The sequence below is a fragment of the Arachis ipaensis genome, chromosome B03 (assembly GCF_000816755.2).
Source record: "Arachis ipaensis cultivar K30076 chromosome B03, Araip1.1, whole genome shotgun sequence".
NCBI classification, from domain to species: Eukaryota; Viridiplantae; Streptophyta; class Magnoliopsida; order Fabales; family Fabaceae; genus Arachis; species Arachis ipaensis.
This window is the reverse complement of record NC_029787.2, coordinates 2,957,396-2,977,160: the sequence shown is the minus strand read 5'-3', so window position 1 is coordinate 2,977,160 and position 19,765 is coordinate 2,957,396. Positions and strand designations below refer to the sequence as shown.

The 19,765-nt window shown below is 33.9% G+C and overlaps 2 protein-coding genes across 3 annotated transcripts; one reads left to right on the top strand and one right to left on the bottom strand.

Moving 5' to 3' along the window:
- On the top strand, window positions 5,419-10,857 carry LOC107629252 (ABC transporter G family member 3). Its single transcript, XM_016331998.2, has 12 exons — window positions 5,419-5,976; window positions 6,645-7,247; window positions 7,339-7,418; window positions 7,586-7,872; window positions 7,977-8,148; window positions 8,239-8,352; window positions 8,431-8,559; window positions 8,676-8,867; window positions 8,973-9,059; window positions 9,142-9,414; window positions 9,520-9,627; window positions 9,910-10,857. Exons 2-12 carry the CDS (start codon window positions 6,767-6,769, stop codon window positions 10,156-10,158), a joined length of 2,172 nt encoding a protein of 723 aa, XP_016187484.1. The 5' UTR covers window positions 5,419-5,976; window positions 6,645-6,766; the 3' UTR covers window positions 10,159-10,857.
- On the bottom strand, window positions 10,642-14,869 carry LOC107629254 (protein SDA1 homolog). 2 transcript variants are annotated; one of them, XM_016331999.2, is made up of 14 exons: window positions 14,361-14,868; window positions 14,050-14,226; window positions 13,803-13,927; window positions 13,580-13,715; window positions 13,178-13,327; window positions 13,020-13,070; window positions 12,795-12,890; window positions 12,659-12,718; window positions 12,393-12,467; window positions 12,233-12,286; window positions 11,844-11,945; window positions 11,535-11,750; window positions 11,265-11,372; window positions 10,642-11,031 (listed from the first exon to the last, which is right to left on the bottom strand). In XM_016331999.2, exons 1-14 carry the CDS (start codon window positions 14,781-14,783, stop codon window positions 10,888-10,890), a joined length of 1,917 nt encoding a protein of 638 aa, XP_016187485.1. In that variant the 5' UTR covers window positions 14,784-14,868; the 3' UTR covers window positions 10,642-10,887. The 2 variants fall into 2 exon arrangements, with proteins under 2 accessions (XP_016187485.1, XP_020973426.1); XM_021117767.1 differs by lacking the exon at window positions 12,233-12,286 and having other exon boundaries at window positions 14,361-14,869.

Here is a 19,765-nt window from a genome sequence, read left to right as displayed (position 1 = left end):
CTTTTTTCGAGTTATCTTTTTTTAAAGAGTGAATACCCCATCCGGCCCCTGACAATTATCTCGAAAGGACAACGAGGCCCCCAAGAAAAAAAAACACCCAATCCGGCCCCTGATAATTTTTTTTTGGGACTGATTAGCCCCTGTGCCAAAAAAAATAACATTAATTTTTTTTGGCACAGGGACCTCGTTGTCCTTTCGAGGTAATTGTCAGGGGCCGGGTTGGGTTTTTTTTGTCAGGGGCCGGATTAGGTTTTTTTTTTTGTCAGGGGCCTCGTTGTCTTTCGAGGTAATTGTCAGGGGCTGATTTGGGTTTTTCTCTTTTTTAAAAGATCTTATAGAGAAGTAAAAGTAATTTTGTGTTTGGATATCTCATGTAAAAAGGTCTTTTTATCGATCAATTATGTTTGGGTATAACAATATAAAAGTACTTTTTTATTTATTTATTACATGAAAAATATCTTTTTTTAAGGAAAAAAGATCTTTTAAAAAAGATGTAAATTACAGCTTCTCAAAAAAGATCTTTTTTTTATTTTACTAGTGTTTTTACTTTTACTACTAGAAATTTGCCAAACACGTTAAAAAATAAAAAAATGATCTTTTTTTATTGAAAAAATATCTTTTTTTAACAAAATAATGGCGCCAAAACATGCACTTAAGGAGTGTGTAAACACGCGCTTCCTCAACTTTGAATAGCGCAAAATGAAAAACAGTTCTTCTTTAACGTTTGTATTTCACGTTCTTCCTCCTCCTCTTTTTCCTCCTTCTTCTTCTCCTTTTTCTTTGTATTCTTCCTTCTTCTTTTTTTTCGGATTCCTTCTTCTTCTTCTTCACGTGTTTCATCCTCATTGTGATTCTTTTTATTATTGTTATTGTTACTGTATTTTTTTCTCATCCTCTTTTTATTGATTTTGCAATATTATGCATTTTTTTCTTTGTTTGATTTTTTCTCCTAAGAATAATTTTAAAAAAACGAAATAAGAAGATAAGGAAGAAGAAGAGAAAGAGTTTTGAATTATGCAGAACTTATTAGAATAAAAATACACCCAAATAAATATCTTCGTGTTATCCAAATTTGCTGCAAATACAAAAAAATATTTTCTCTAATACTGCATTTTTTTCTTCTTCTTTTTTTTTCTTATTTCTTTCTTTCTTTTAGTTAAATGAATGTAAGTTCATCATCTTTCAAGTAATTTTGCAGCATCATGTGTTTTTTTTTCTTTTTTGTTTGATTTTTTTTTTTATTCTTGTTAAGAGAGTAAAATAAGAAGAAACTTGAGAAGGTATAACAAAAAGAAAAAAATGAATAAAAAAGGAAGAAGAAGATGGTAATAATGATAAAAAAAAAGTAGTAAAAGATGATGAGGAGGAAGAAGAAGAGTTTTGAATTATGAAAAACTTATCAAAATAAAAATACACCCAAATATCTTTATGTTACACCCAAATATCTTCGTGTTACACCCAAATTTACTGGAAATACAGAAAAAATATTTTCTCTAATCCTGCATTTTTTTCTTCTTTTTTTCCTTATTTCTTTCTTTCTTTTAGTTAAATTAATGTAAATTCATCCTCTTCTAAGTAATTTTGCAACATTATGTGTTTCTTCTTCTTCTTTGTTTGATTTTTTTGTTTTTATTCTTGTTAAGAAAGTAAAACAAGAAGAAATTTGAGAAGATAAAACAAAAAGAAAAAGATGAATAAGAGAAAAAGAAGAAGAAGATGGTGATGATGATAAAAAAAGAAAAGCAGTAGAAGATGAGGAGAAGGAAGAGGAAGAGTTTTAAATTATGCATAATTTATCAGAATAAAAATACACTAAAAATTCTTAAAAATATACCCAAATATCCTCGTGTTACACCAAAATTCGCTGCAAATACAGAAAAATGTTTCCTCTAATGCTACATTTTTTTCTGAATTGAACCACACCTCAGCCACTTGATTTGATTCAAAACAATAAAAGGAGGAGAAGAAATTCCAATGAAAAAGAAGGAGGAAGAGGAGGAGGAGGAAGAGGTGGTGTTGATGACGACGATAACGAAGAAGAAGAAGAACGTGCAGTAACAAGAAGAAGAAGAACGTGCAGTAATGGCACGAAACGCGTAAATATAAATGACTTGTAAAGACGTGTATGGATAAAACGCTTGTATGTGGAGAATAATTTTTCTAAACTTGAGTTAATAAGCATATATTAAAAACTCAAGTGTAGTCAACTTTATGTGAAGTTGATAATCGTTAGATAAAAATTTAATCAAATCAATCAAATTATTTAATAATTATTAATTATCAACTTCACATAAAGTTAACTACACTTGAATTTTTACCTACTTATATTGATTTCTAAAATTATACTAATATGGCAAAAATAAGGTCAACTAACATGATCAATAATGATAAGTTAAAACTTAAAACACTAAATTGAATACATCAAAATTTTGTCGACTAAAATGAGTTAATACTCAAAATGGCTACTGAAATTTGACTTCCGATTCAATTTATTCCTCCCATTTTCAATTGACCTAAATTGTAGTTTAAAAGTTTAATATGTGATTCAAATTGGCCCCTCCATCCATTTTTGTCATAAAAAAAGTAACATGACACGTTTAATTGACACATGGCACCTAAAATGTAACAAAATGACATCGTTCATTAAGCAAACTCTCGATTGGTGATTCTTCTTCTTCCTCCTCTTCCTCCTCAATTTGGCACTCTCTCACCTCAGTTCACCGTCCTCTCGCCTCCATCGTCGCACCTCTCTTCTCAATCTCGCCTCCCTCTCACTCTTTCACACAGTCACACTCACAACCACGCCGCCGCGATTCTCCTACTCTCGTCGCGACAACGCCATCGCAAAGCATGCTCGTGGAACCAACTCCAACATCACCGCAACACCAATACATGTGAATCAAAAAGTTTTGAACCGATAGCACCCTATCAATCCCATTCTTCAGGGTTTGACTGTGGCACTTTCTCCCAAGTTGAAGGCAATCCATCTTAATACAGAAATCAATTAAAAGCACAAATGTGTAGTTGTTGAAAAAAATTATTATGCAAAAAATAAAAGAAAAAAATCAAGAGGTTGATGAGGAACGTGGCTATTAGAATAAGCCTAGATCACGGTATTAGTATATAAAAGTGTCTAAAGCATCGTTGAAGTGATGAAAAATTAAAAGGGAATAAAACGTCATTGCATAGGTGTGCGAGGCTCAAAAGGGTGTGTGTAATGCGGGGGTTGCGAAGGAGGGCGGTGATGGTGAGGAGTGCCTGTATTTAGAGGAGATGGCATGTGGTGTGGCACGCGGTCTGTGGTATCGCGTTGAAGGAGGAGAGTGTGGTTGTAGTTATGCTGGTGGCAAAATATGAGAAAATGGAGAACGATGAAGATGAAAATGAAAAAGAAGGTGAAGATGAAAAAAGAGCGGTAATTGAGTGGGAGAAAAGGATGCTTCAACGAAGAAGTTGTAGTTGTTGAGATGAAACTCTAGCCATTCATTTGGAGGTTGGCATGAACAGTTTGATATTTTGACCATTCAATCTTTATTCTCTGTTTAATTAAATGTGCAATATCATTTTTTCAATAACAAAAATAGACCGAAGAATCAGATTGAGTCATACATTAAAATTTTAAAATATAAATTAAATTATTTAAAAATTAAAAAGCTAAATTGAATTGGAGTTCAATATTAACTCTACTAAATTGAAATACGAATATAATTTCGTACGTCAATTTGACTAGTAATTCTCAAAAATTAAATATGTATTATAATGAGCTAATTTTTTTTTGAATAAATATTCAACCCTTTGAACTTGCAAATCCATATTCTTTTTTTTTTTAAGTCTTATTCTTTTCAATATTTTATTTTAAAACAATTTGCTGTCCCGTTGCGCATTTTGGGCTAATTTTTCTTACATTTGCGTTTATCTGTGATGGACAACAATTCCCTTGGGATAGGCCTAATTCATGTTCTTTTTTGTCCTTGTGAATTAGACATGGGCTCACCCAAAATTCATGGTTCAAAAAGTTTATGTCTTCAGTCCAAACAAACAAAAACCGTTATTGGTCCAGAATTAAGAATAAATAACTTCCAGTCCAAAAAACAAATAAATAACTATGAACTATGATTGCAAATCTGAAATCTCCAACAAATGAAGATTGTTATCCTTTTTAACTTAAGAAACAAGTCTTGTATTGAATAAACGTCTCCAGTAAGCATTCTACTGCAAACTATGATTAGAATGTTCATGATTATGCACGATGAATGCTATCAATTGTACCCATATACCAACGGTTATATGTTTTCATTATTATTCATTTCCTTGTACACAACTCATATAGCACTTAAGCAAGTGACCCCTCAGAGAAGAAACTTTTTCATTAAGATCACATTTATATGATGATTACTTTTTAGTTGTCAATGTAATCATTATTGAACATTATGGTATACAGTAACAGAACCCTCTATTTACTTTTGTCAACAAGATCTGTTGTTATCTGTTACGTGCTTGCTTCAGCCTTATATATAATTTATATATTTCAAGCATTTTTCTTTTTGACAAATCATGCTATGTATGTCAACTATTTGAATTATTCGTGTGTTCTATTAAATAGGAGTTAAGAGTTCGAATCTTATCATATGTATATAATAATCAATTCTTAAATAAAATTTAAATTTGCGACGGATTAATTTTTAATTTGTCAAATCCAGAAATACCTAACAAAATCATACTATCGTCAGTCAATTCATTCGATTAAACAGAAGTCAAGAATTCAAATATTACCATATGCAAAATTTTAAATAAACTCATATTTGCGACGAATTGATTTTTAACGAGATCATGCTATGTTTTGTTTTCCTTTGCATTTGTCAAAGTTGAACAGTTATACACTTTCTTTCATTTCTTTTGGCTTATTGAGTTGTCTTCCAATAAAGTAAACTATTATAGTTTGAAAATTGATAAAGAAAAATATATTAATTTTTTGGTCTACATAAAATTAGTGATTAGTGACTTTAATTTTATAAATATTTCATTAGTTTGAAACACCAAAAAGTTTTAGAAGTAAACAAAATTAGGCTCTATCACCATTTTCATTCTCTTAACCTCCACAAAATTAGGAGCAAAACCATGTCCATTGTGTTGGTTTTATGTAAGAGTTTCTCCTTTCTAGAAAAATATATTTTCTTAAATGCATCATCCATTCAAAGTTTTAATCTATATTTTTAAAAGTAAGCCTTTAAATTGAACTGTCCCCACCACTTCCCTCCACCCCTCCCCATAAAAATTATAATTTACAATCCATAGAGACACAAATGAATGATACATAAGTACATACATCACTTTCACATCACACTTGTGTTATCTGTGTTTGATGAATCCATTTATATAGTACATAGTTCATGCTTTCTATTCTAGCCTCTAACATTAACAATACTATGCAAAAACAGTTATTGTAATTTTGTTATTATTAGTAAAATATAATAATAATAATAATAATAATAAGGTTGGTTGATCATTGATGTGATCAAATTATAGGGGACTGGCCCCCTCAATTTTGGGGTTCTGGAAATTGTGGCATTAGCACATGGAAGCAACATCATTTCCATATTGGTCTTTGGAAAATGAAAAAGAAAGAACAAACTATTGTAAAGAAAAACAAAAAGAAAAGATAAAATAAAAGCAAATGCATACAAAACTATAATACTGGATGAGGTTTGAGTGTGAGTGTGTGTGTGACTACTAAATACTAATATAAGCAAAGTTTATATTTTTATTTAATAGCAAATAAAATATAAACCATGATCGAATAATTTATTTTCTAAGTTTACACAGTACACTGAAGTGGAGCAGTCAGCAGTGTCTTTATAGCATATGAGCTTAAAGCTTTGGTCTTTCTCTTTGCCTTTGAGTGTTTCTCTTTGTCAAAGCTTTCACATTTCACTACTTCTTTGAGCTCAACTCAGCTGAATGCTTAGTTAGATCCAGGTGCTGTTCTTTCTCTCCATTTTTTGTTTTGTTCTGTTTTGTTATTTGTACTGAAAGCTTTATTAGCATAAGATTAATGTGGCATCTTTCTGCATTGTTTTGGCTTGGTTCTTCAGTTTTAGTATGTAGCATAGGTAAAAGAGGAATCTTTGCATTTTTCTCAGTGCTTTTTGTTCTTTTACATTCTAGGAAGGTGCAAGTTTGGTTCTTTCTTGTTCCCTGTCACCATTTTCTATGGAAAACAAAACATGGGTTTTGTGTTTTGTTTAGTGGAATGAAAAGACACGCTTTGCTCTCTTGGCTGGGAGCCATGTTTCTCTTCTAAGCTCATCTGGTTCAGAAATGCTTCTGTTTTGTTCTTGTTTTTGTTTTTTTTTTTGTTTTTTCCCATTTTTCTCACACCGCTTCTTCTTCCCTTTTATTTATTTTTTATTTAGCTTTTGGATTTGTTTAAAGATCCTGCTTTACTTTCTCTGGTCCCTTTAAACTGTTGTGTTCTTACTTGATGAAGAAAAGAGAAAAGACAATCAACCACTTTAGCTGTTTTGTACTTTGTATTTGCCAACTTTGTGTTCTGTATAGTTCCTTTTGGTTGATATATTTTGAGATTTTCAAATTGGTCTTAAATTTTACCACTTTTAACAAGAAATGTGTGACTTGCATGACAGGTAGTTGATGAAAGAAATTCTCCATTGATCAGAGAATGTTGAATATATAAAAGAAATGTATGTATGCTGCAAATGTAACAACCGGCTTGTACTGAATTTCTATGGTATTTAGACTTTGATTCATGGAAGAAATACAGTCTCAATCGGATGCATATCGGTCTTCTTCTTCATCAGCAAGTAGCCCGGCGAGTAGGGTGCCATCAAGTCACTTCTTCTACCTTAGAAAGCCGGGTTCTCTTCGACAACCAATCTCATTTGAGGACTCACCTGAATGGGAAGACACTGATGTTGAAGCTAGAGGTGATGAAGGAGGAGGAGACACTATCAATGTTGCAACCCCGGCTTCACCTTCGCTTTCTAAGCTCAACAGTGGTTCCTTGGCATCTCCATATGGTTCATATATATTGGAGGGTGCAGTTCTTCCTCATAAGATCGTTGGTGCTTCTGTTGTGTGGAGGGATTTGACTGTTACCATAAAGGGAAAAAGGAAGTACTCTGATAATGTTATTAAGAGTTCAACTGGTTATGCCTTACCTGGTACAATGACTGTGATTATGGGACCTGCTAAATCAGGGAAATCGACGTTGTTACGCGCCATTGCAGGTCTTAAAGCAACTTGCTTTGTCCTTGCTCAATAATAAGTGTATTTGTATGCTTAAAGCTAAATTGGAAATTATGATCTTCTTTACTTCAGGAAGATTGCATCCTTCAACCAGGACTTATGGTGAAGTGTTTGTGAATGGGGCGAAATCGCACTTGTCCTATGGATCATATGTGAGTTCAATATCTCACTACCTGTTTAGTATTGGAATTTTTGTTGTGTTTTGTTTAACACTCCAATCGAGCTTAATTTGCTTAGTTATAATAAACTCATGCTTGAACAGGTTTACATATGAACCAATGAGTTTTGGTTATATGAGAAGCTATTTTCTGAATTGCAGGGTTTTGTGGAGAGAAAGACCAATCTGATTGGATCACTCACTGTGAGAGAGTTTCTGTACTATTCAGCTCTGCTTCAACTCCCAGGATTCTTATTTCAGAAAAAGAATGTGGTAGAGGAAGCTATCCAAGCGATGTCTTTAGGTGACTATGCAAATACACTTATTGGTGGACATTGTTATTCAAAGGGCCTCTCCGGGGGCGAGAGAAGACGTGTTAGCATTGCGAGGGAGCTTGTGATGAGACCACAAATCCTGTTTATAGATGAACCTCTTTATTGTCTGGACAGGTGTTCTTCTTGCTATGCTGGATTTCTTTGAAAATCCAATGTCATCAGTTGCTTGATTGCATTTCACACTTTTAGAGGCATCTAGTAATTTTCTTTTTCTTCAGTGTCTCAGCACTTTTGATGATGGTTACATTGAAGAAACTTGCAAGCAGTGGCTGCACTCTTATTTTTACTATTTACCAGAGCAGCACAGAAGTCTTCGGCCTTTTTGATCGAATATGCCTTCTTTCGAATGGAAATACTTTGTTCTTTGGAGAAACATTAGCTTGCTTGCAGGTAAAAGTGACCATGGAAAATGAGTGTGTTGCAGTGTTCTCAATGATCCCTTTTCTGTAATTACTGACTGCTTTATTTACTTTGATGAAGCACTTCTCAAATGCTGGATTTCCCTGCCCTATCATGCAAAGTCCTTCCGATCACTTTCTTCGAGCAATCAATACAGATTTTGACAGGATAATTGCAATGTGTAAAAACTGGCAGGTAAATGTATATATTTTCTTTTCCTTCTAAAATTACATATTTTTGTCAGAGATTTTATGAACATTATATTTATAATAGGATGATAATGGAGACTTTTCTTCGGTCAACATGGACACAGCAGTGGCTATTTGCACACTTGAAGCAACATATAAATCATCTGCAGATGCAGCTGCTGTTGAAAATATGGTTATGAAACTCACAGAGAAGGTATATATTATAATTAACTTTTGCATGAAGCTGTTGTTCCTTGAGCTGGATTAATCATGATTTATTTTATTGGTTTAATCCACATTAATTCTAAAACAAGAAATCTTGGTTCCCAGGAAGGTCCATCTCTTAAATACAAAGGCAAAGCTAGTGCTGCTACTCGCATAGCAGTCTTGACATGGAGGTCTTTATTGGTTATGTCAAGGGAGTGGAAATATTACTGGATTCGTCTGGTTCTCTGTATGCTTCTTACACTTTGCATTGGTACTATATTTTCCGGCTTGGGGCACTCGCTTTCTTCAGTTGGGGTGAGTTCACACTACATGTCAACTGCATTTTATCTTTCAAGTCATGTTTACATCTGCAATTCATGATGCAAAGGACTTAACATTCTATCATCTTTTGCATTGCAGACTAGAGTTACAGCAATTTTTGTATTTGTATCATTCTATTCGCTTCTAAGCATTGCTGGCGTGCCTGGACTTATTAAAGAAATCAAGGTAATCATGGATTTTTTTAACAGTTTTAACTCTCTAATCTTTCAAAATGTTGCTGATGATAAGCTGTTTACTCATATTGCAGATGTATGAATGTGAAGAATCTAACCAGCATTCAAGTGCACTAGTATTTTTACTTGGACAATTCTTGTCCAGCATGCCATTCCTTTTCCTCATCTCCATTTCATCAAGTCTAGTTTTCTACTTCCTAGTAGGGCTGAGAGATGAATTCAACTTCTTAATGTACTTTGTGCTCAACATTTTCATGTCTCTTTTAGCAAGTGAAGCACTTATGCTACTTGTTGCTACTTTATGGCAAGATATCTTCTGGAGTTTCTTAACAACTTTGTGCATTCAGGTGAGTCTAGTATTTGGAACAATGTCATATCTAACATTAGTTTTACTAAAATTGTATTTAATACTTGTAATCATATTTGTGCGACTTACTTGCATGCCATTTCAGGTAGTGATGATGCTTTCCGCCGGATATCTTAGAATCCGAAATGATTTGCCTGGACCAGTGTGGATATATCCAATGTCATATATATCCTTTCATACATACTCTATTCAGGTAAGTTTCAGAAATTTTCTATTTCCACTCTTCCTTGCTTCAATTTTAGTTCAAAAGTACTACCTTGTTGTCAATTTGTTACTTGTTTTTCATGATATCAGAAAGAAATCAGTGAATATAAAATCATTCATGTGTTTCGATCCAACTACTTAAGATTTCAGGAGATAGGATTCATAAAATCCACTAATTCTTTTGTAAAATTCTAAAGCATAACATAGATTTAAGTTAAACTAGTTTTCTGTAGTCTGCATTAAAGCAATAATTCCAATTTTCTCATTGTAGGGTCTATTGGAGAATGAGTACCTAGGAAGTACCTTTTCAATTGGGGAGGTGAGGACCATATCAGGATTTCAAGCTCTCCAAAACATCTATGACATCTCTTCTGACACCAATTCAAAGTGGTCAAATTTGCTGGTTTTGTTTCTCATGGCAGTTGTTTATCGTTTTCTTGTGTTCATTTTATTATGCAGAAAATCATCTCTGCTTATTAGTTGTAGGTGTCAAAGAGTAGGTACAGAATTTACTAGTTGATTTGGCTTACTTGCATAGTTGCATTGTACAATTAAATTCTTTTTTTATCTATTTTGCATTTCCTATATCAGTTTTGAGTTTATCATGAATTTTTGTAGCTGGATATGTCTCGTAAAATTCTTGGTCATTACTTAAATGTATCTCATTCTCAATCCACAATTGCACCAGAACTTAAGATTCTTGTGGTTTTCTCTGGTGAATTACATTGACCTACCTTGAGCTTAGGTAATGCTATGCATGATAAAGTATACACTAACCTCCCCTGAAATTCAATGCTTTTTATTTAATGCTTCATCGTTTCAAGGATCATTTAAGTAAGCATTAGCTTGTTTTCTTCAAGTCGAAGATGACTCACAACATCAAATACCAAATAGCAGATGAGCTTTGATTCTTGTTCTCAGAAATTTCTCATATTCATAGAGAATCCAACATCAGCAAAATTAGTTTGGCCAAAAATGTCATGTACGTGCTTTTAATAAGATATTAAGCCGAAATACATATACCATTATTTCACGGTTCCAAACATAATCGTTTGATTATTTAAGCTCACGAAATTATTATCAAAGTAACCACCACTATGAATTTAAAAATGCCCTCAAACAAAAATCAAAATTGGCTATAAAGAATGGGAAGCTAAGAGTAGGGGTATGGTGTAATTGAAAAGCTAAGCATGGTACTTTGGCTGAACAAAAAATTAAATAACATTAGTAAATGTATAAGTCATCATATTCACGCTTTCCTTCCTCGGAACTGTTTCCCTGCACGCTGATTGTTTTTCTTCTTCTCTAGGTGAGATTTTGCAATCTTTTCTCTCTTTGCAACCACTGGCATTTTCTTCTTGCGTTCCTTCTGACGGTTGCTTAGTCCACCCGTCTGTTTGAAATGAACAATACAAACAAAACTTAGTTGAATGCAATCAAAATCATTTAACATCAATTTTTTCCTTTTAAACTTTCCAAATTCACAGATAACCTGGATAGTTTATTCTTTCTTTAAAAAAAGTTATGGAATCAACTACCAAGTTTAAGATATGCATATTTGGTTAAAATTCATTGCATTTCAAAAGTCCAAAAAAAAAAAATTACAAGAATGAACTGCTAACATACCTTTTTCTGATTTGCAGCTTTTCTAGGAAGGTATTTTCCTCTATCCTCCCTTCCTGCTTTAGCCAATGCAGACCTTTCTTCCTTGCTCCGCCTTCGCTTTACATGAACCTAGAAGGTGCATGAATAATTTCAATCAGAGGGTAGTATGAAATTTAAAAAAACCACCACATAAACACCATCTCATTTAGTTATAGTTGTGTTTTTCTCTTTTTGCATAGATTGCAGATAGATATCATCCATATACCAATTTAGACAACCTAAAGTACTTACGTCAAACATTGAGCTGTCTACTCGCTTCAAACTTAGTTGATCAGAATTTGGAACTTGGAAATCAGCAAACTTTCTTTTCTTTGCTGGGTCTTTCTTTCTTCTATTCGTACCTACACTTTCATCATCACCAGAAGTGTGCACATCATCATCATCTTCCTGTTCGGAAACTTCAATATGCCAGCCTCGATCTTTCTTAACTAACAGTGAAGGGTTAAGCTGCAAAACCAACATTATGAACTAAATTGTGTAGACATATGGTACCTTGCTTACCAACATGCACAAAAAGAAAGGAGCAAAGAGGATAATCACCTCTCTGAATAAGCCAATCAGAGATCGAGCTGCTACTGAAACTGCCTTCTCACGATCTTTTTTATACGAAGCAAGGTCTCGTAGTAAGTCTTCATTCATTAACTACATTCCAAAATCCATAATAAAGGAGGAACTTAACAATGCACAGGACATTGGTAATAGAAGTTCAAGAGTAGAGGGGGCATTCTCCAATTCCAAGGTCAGAGTATGCAACAATCCAGCTAAAAGAGTTATTACTGTGAAACTAAAAATGAAGGAGCACGTGTAGGAATTGAACCCAAGGCCAATTAGCCAACACTGTATGATTCCCACTAGTTAAGCCAATGCTCATTACTAGTAAAGTTATTAAAATGCATATATGCACAAATAGGAGGATTATGAAGTAGTACCAATGGCATCCGCATGCATATTTCCCTGACTGCAGTTAGTCCAACAGTGATAGCCTTAAAATATCAATGAGATTCATAAAAATATCAAAGTTCAGTGCCCGGACCATGGAAATAAAAATATCTACTAATATTAAACATTAAGCAAACCAAAAAGGATCACCTCAGGACGAGAGCGATCATGTATAAACTCAGTTACTATTTGCTTGAACAAGGGCTCAACATCATTAGGAGGAACCTGGATTCAGATACAGCTCATGTGAGATAGATAGGATATAAAATAACATAAGGGAACAACCTAGAATAAATGATAAACCTACAGAATAATCAAATTCTGATTTCGAAAAAAAAAAAAAGAAAAAAAAAAGAAAGAATAAGAAGAGACGAATCAAAACAGTTTGATTAAGAAAAATCACAAGCGTACTGTACCTTGTCATGGCAAGCCTGAACCACTGCAGCAAACAAATTCGTAATGTCCAGTTGACGGGGCTGATCACATAGTGAGAAGGGTCACACTTCGGTACATACAACATACCAAATTTCACCAAATTTTCAAATACAATACCTGAATATATTTCTGAAGAAATGGATAGAAGTCTGACAAAATTAACCGGTGAACCCCAACAGTTCGAGCAATCAATTTCAACATCATCATCTTAACCTAACATATTAATTGTCAAAACCAATAAATATATAATCTTGCATAACCATAACACGAAGAAAAGTTATATATGATCAGTTACAACGTTAAAAAAAGCTTTTTTTTTTCCCTTTTAATTAGAATATGCACCTCAAATATTTCACATTTGCGACAACGTGACAATAGCTTCTCAGCAAAACCCTGCACAGGCCATGTGCAATAGTGCTCTTGATCAAACAAACCAAAATTCAAATCCAAACGCTCTCTTATCTCTTATATCTACAATGACGAAACAAAATTTTATGAACCTGTGCATCATTCAGATGGTTAAGTGGTGAATAATAACTGTTATTGTTCCTCTCAGTCGACAGGCGTTGCTTTCTTTTCATCCTGCGCATGACACGTTCTAGTTTGGCTTTCTTTTTCTTTTTGCTAGCTGCTGTTCCCTGGTGGTGTGCCTGAAATTTGTAATAATGACCATAAATTATAAATTATAGAAAGTGCCAAGTTCAGCAATTACTTTCAGAAACAAGCTTCAATTTGCATGCAACTATGCATGTACAAAGGCACCTAATAATCGTACCGCCAACATTTTCCTATCAACTTACCTATACAGTTTTCTAGTATGCTTCAGAAACATGTATATGAAAGCAGCCAATTAAACAAATAAAATAAAAAAAAAATGCACTGATGCTATCAATCAACCTCACCTTATAAATTGTCTCCTTACTAAGGATGACTTGAGGGGATTCCTTGGTTTCATCTTCGATATCTGACTCATCACTGTTGCTATCATTTTCAATCTTCTCATAATCTAGTAGAAGCAATAAAGCTGCTCTCATGATCCTAATAACACCAAAAACTATCTTTAAGCCAAGATCATAATTTCAAAACAGTCACCCAACCACAAGATATAAAGGGGAAAATAAAAACCTCGATGCTGGATGGAAACAAGCAGTGCAAATTGCATTAGCTGTTCTCTCGTCAAACCAATATTTTTTTCTGTGAAGTTCACACAGTGTGACCAATGCTGTCTTAGCCCGCACTTCATCCTCTTCCTTTTGAAAAAACGACAAAGACAAAGACACAAACATTCATTCAAATTGTTCAACAAGCATAATCAAGCTAGGAAACCACAAAGCTAGCATAACCAAAAGGTTCAACTCCCATTAAATGAGACCTGCAGCATTGAAAACAAGACATTTTGCAGAGCACGGTTCTTCGCTTCGTTCTTATGCTTCTGGTTCATGCGTTTAATACTGTGAATGACGTGATCAAATGCCAGCTTCTTCAACGTCCTGTCACCTAAGGTTTGAAGCTCCATGAACAACGACAGAGTTTCACCAATATCAAGAATCTGCCAAAATTCAAATGAAAAAATTACTACAACATCACTTTTTTCAGAATTTATACAGTTCCATTGCTTCCGTATCTTGTAGTCAACTGACTCTAACTCGAATCAGATTAGTTGCAAAATTCGAAAATTGAAACCTTCCGATTGACGAGGAGAATTAAAGCTTGGGCGAGGCGGCAACGGAGACCCGACGGGAGATGGCGAGCGGCGCAACGGATCAAAGTGGCGAGTTTTGCGGGGAAATTGGCGAGGTGTTCCGGGTAGAGAGGGGTGACGTGTGCGAGGAGCATTGCCCTATCGCCGAGGTATTTGGCGAGGGTGGGATCACTGCCGATGCCGGTGATGGAGGCGAAGTTCTTGTCAGCTTTCTGCTCGAAGAGCTCAAGGGAGGAATTGAACTGTCTCTGGAGGACGTCGAGTTGCGATAAGTAACTCTCCGGGTCACATTTCATCATCGATTGGAGTGTTGAAAGGCTCAGCTTCTCGGATCTCCGACCAGCTGATAGGAAATGCTCCGCCACAGGCGCAGCGGAGGAGGCGCCGTGGCCGTGAGACGACATATGGAAAGGATTGGCGGTTGGAGGAGTTGGTTCGGTGTTTGTTTTCTACTTTTCTGTAAAACTGTGAAACTGTGAAACCCTAATATTTTAAAAAATTTTTTTCTTACCCACCGTATCTTCTCGTGTGTTTAAGTAGAGTTGACACTATATATTCTAAAAACACAATTTTTTTGCATTTAGCCCATACACTACTTTCGTGGGTCTTGACACCCCCTATACCAATCACTAAAGCAAAAGATTATATGAGGTTTAGGCAGTCTCACTTTAGAGACTACAACTAGAATTAGAAGAAAGACATTTAATATGGTGTTTAATAGCCATATCAAAATTTTAATCGTTTTTAATAGCCAGACAGAATATATGAAATGTTCAGTCTAAAAATGATAAAACTTTAATATAGAGGTGAAGATTAAAGAAAATATCTTACGAAAAGTTAAAAGTTTTAAGTATCTTGGGTGTATTATACAGAATAATTAAGAGATTAAATAGGATATAAATCATAGGATCCAAGCGGGTTGGTCAAAATAGCAGAGTACATCTGGTTTTATATGCGACAAAAAAGTGCCTTTAAAATTTAAAGGTAAATTCTATCGCACCGCTATAAGACCGGCTATGTTTTATGGTACGGAGTGTTGGGCGGCTAAATGAGAGCACGAGCATATGCTGAGTGTGGCAGAGATGAAGATATTGAGATGGACGAGTGGTTATACGCGATTGGATAAAATATTGAACGAAGATATAAGGGAGAGAGTTGGAGTAGCACTCATTGTGGAAAAGATGGTTGAATCGCGTCTCAGGTGGACATGTGAGAAGAAGACCGATAGAACATCCAGTCAGGAAGGTGGATGAGATGGAAGATGGACAAGGGGCGAAAGGCATAGGAAGACCTAAGAAGACCATCCATGAGGTGGTCAAACGAGATCTACATGTAAACGGTCTCTCTGTTAACATGATACATGACAGAGCACAATGGCGTCGTTTGATTCATGTAGCCGACCCCACTTAGTGGAACAAGACTTTGTTGTTATTGTTGTTGTTAGTATTTTTAAAAAATAAAAACACAAAAAACTGAAATATTTTAAAATGAAGATGAAAATTTTAACAACACTTAAAAAATTACATATATTTTAATAAATATTCTTATTTTATATGCATATTTATCTTGAACCAAATAATATACGAAGACATAACTTAATTCTATATACTTTACATTAAATATAGTACAAAAACTTAATTCTATCTCAATTTCAATCTCTCTTCCAAATACAAACATATTTTAAAAAAGATAATAATAAAAATAATAAAATATGTGTTTTTTCTTCCCAACATTTTTTAAAAATTTTAAAATTATATCAAACATTTAATTTGATTTAATTTTATCCTTAACGTTTTAATGTTTCAATTCTACTTTAACGTTAATTTTTTAACAATCAATTTTTTTTTTAATTTTACCCTTAACCAGAATTCTAATTTAATTCCAATATGCTCAAAAATCATAATGTGACCCCAACCCCTATCAGGTCTCACCTTCCATTAACTCATTATTTTCTTCCTCACTATCACCATCACCATCTTTTCTTTACTAACACTCCCCCTCCCAACAAACAACGGGAATGGATCCTCTCAATTGTTAAAAAAAATTGACAATGTAAAGTGTGATCTCTAACCCTTCATTGCTCCCTCTCTCATATTTATTCTTGGTCCCACTTATAAAATTAATGGTGAGAGATCACACTTTACTCTCTCAATTGTTAAAAAAAAATGGAGAGGATCCATTCCCACAAACAACAATATTAACAATCACTAATAATAACAAACTTAAGAGAAAGAGAAAAAAAAAAAAGAAACACAACACTCTTTAGTCTTTATATCTATCTCAGCAGGCACACAAAAATAGTTATGCTAAGCTAAATTTGTCGAGAAGTTACAAACAATAGGAAAAAATTCAGAAAGAAGAGATATGGAAGAGGAAAAAGGAGGCGAATGTTGCAATTGTCTGTGGTGTTGAAAGAGATAGTAACGGATTTCGGGTTGTTGATGCTGGTATTGAGGTCGATGGATCCTTCAATTACCGTCGATTTCTCGTAGGTCAATGTTGTTGCAACCGTTTGTGGTGTCTATTTAGATAGCGTCGTCGACAACAAGAATGGCGGTGACCAAGGATGGATCCACATATCAATGTATGGAGGCAATTGTCCCATTAAATTTTAGAGAAAAAAATAATTATATATATATATATGTGTATATTATATTGCCCCCACTTTAATAATGTGTTTGCCCCATACAAATTTTATTTCAAGTATGTTATGTGGTATATAAAAAATTAGCCACACAGGATAGAATACTTATTTATTGGAAATGAGTTGTAAGTTGTAACTTTGATTATTAATTTTTTTTGTGTATATAAATAATATTTTTTATTTTTTAGGCTAATATGCTTTAAATTTTGAATATCTAAGAAAAAAAAATATAACTTCTCAGCAAAACCCTGCACAGGCCATGTGCAATAGTGCTCTTGATCAAACAAACCAAAATTCAAATCCAAACGCTCTCTTATCTCTTATATCTACAATGACGAAACAAAATTTTATGAACCTGTGCATCATTCAAATGGTTAAGTGGTGAATAATAACTGTCAGAGTAAAGTATCGTTTTTGTTCCCAACGTTTAGGATAAGTTCCAAAGTTGTCCTTAACGTTTCAAGCGTCCTATTTAAGTCCCTAACGTTTCAAAACTGACTTAATGTTGTCCTGCTGTTAGGGATCCGTTAACAGAATTGACGGCAGGACAAAATTGAGACAATTTTAAAACGTTAGGGACTTAAATAAGACGAAAACGTTGGGAACAAAAATGATACATAGAAATAAGTTTTAATTTTATCTTTCAATAATATCAATTTTTTACTATACATAGTATTCAGTTATTTTTTAATCACATCTAAGTAAATTATAATGTGATTAATTGTAATTTATTTAGATGTAATTAAAATATAATTGAATACTATGTACAGTAAAAAATTAATATTATTAAAAAATAAAATAAAATTAAAATTTATTTTTATATATCGTTTTTGTCCCTAACATTTTAGTCCCTAACGTTTTTGTCCCTAGACGTGATCAAATGCCAGCTTCTTCAACGTCCTGTCACCTAAGGTTTGAAGCTCTATGAACAACGGCAGTGTTTCACCAATATCAAGAATCTGCCAAAATTCAAATGATAGGCTTACTATTGTAATTATTTTTTAGTTAGAGTACATAAAGAGTACATAGTATATAAGGTGTAATAACTTATCAAATATTTTCGAAGGAGATTTTTCATTCTCTTCAACAATGAGAAGAACTTATTTCTCTCACTCTCTTAATTCCTTCTGGTTCATCAAACCATCGACAGATTTTCTTCTGTTCCATTGTTATACATTGAGTTGAGAAATAAAATCCAACTCCATTTTGAGTTCGTCATTATTCAATTTTTAGTTTCTGTTTGATCTGTTGTGCAGCACGTTCCAGCTTCCACTCACTCACACAGACCGCGAAAGATCAGGAATTAGAGAACTGGTTCACCTTCGCCAGTAGTGATTAGCCGCTTCTCCGATCCTACGCATCTACATTGGCCTCAGCCTCTGGTTACTGCAGCTGTTCGACGCTTCCGCTATGTACGTATATGCGTGTTTGATAATTTTCTCTTTATTTGTTTTTATTAAATCGGTTCATCTTCTATCGTTTATATGTGCATATATGCATGTTCGATAATTTTTTTTTTATTCATAGCTTCAGCTCCTCTCGTCGTTCTGTTACCTAGATTATTTCTTTATCAATAATAGACTTACCATTGTAATTATCTTTTAGTTAGAGTACATAAAGAGTACATAGTATATAAAGTGTAATAACTCATCAAATATTTTCGAATGGAATTTGATGTAAGAACCCGTGTTTTCATGTAAAACCGTTTTAATAAAATAATTTTAGTGCTCGAAATAAATTCAAAATTTAAAAGTTTTAATTTAAAAATATAAATGAAAAATTTGGTTTCAGTGAATTTTTCTGGGTTGAAAAATGTATTTCTTTCAAAAAATTTTTGTAAAAATGCATACTGGCGCTTAAGCCGGCAGTACCATTCAGAACAGAGGAATTGAAGAAGAACGAAGAAGCAGGTTAAGAAGGAAATACCACTCAAAAGCTACCAGGCAGGCGTAGTCCTCCAACTGACTCTGTAACTAACTCTTATAGCATGAATTTCACATTGCCTTTGGGAGAGGGATTGAGAGAGAGACTGTGAGTTTGAGATTAAATTAACAGATTCAGGAGAGAGAAAAAGAAAATACCACTTAGAAGCTACCAGACGTAGTCTTCCAACTGACTCTGTAACTAACTCTTATAGCGTGGATTCCACATTACCTTTGGGCGAGGGACTGTGGAAGGAAATACCACTCAGAAGCTAGTCCTCCAACTGACTCTGTAATTAACTCATACAACGTATATAGGCAAAAAAATTTTGATATGAAAGCAAAATAAGTGATATATTTTAACATAATAATTTTTGATGTTTTTTAAAATTATGGGAGTACATTGAAAAAGTTAAAAAAAATTCAGAATACACAAATCGAAGGGTCCGATTTGTGTTAAAAATTGAAAAAAACTCGGAGTACACAACTCGGACCATGCGAATTCTTTGGCCATGCAATTTTGCTTCACAAATCGCATGGTCCGATTTGCAGCTGATGGAATTTGAAATCTGAAACATGGAATTCGGACCCTCCGTTTTATTTGTTCTGGGTAATTTTTTTTTTACATTCTGAGGGACACAACTCACAGGATCCGAGTTCTGCTTCCTTTAATCCCACAACGAGGTGAAGCACCCCTCCTCCCCACACGCGAATTCAACACTTCTTTTGGCTCCATATTTAAATTAGAAACTCACGTATATACGGTGGATTCTTGCTAGAATGCTATTGGAAATAAAACATGTAGGACTGAGTAAACATC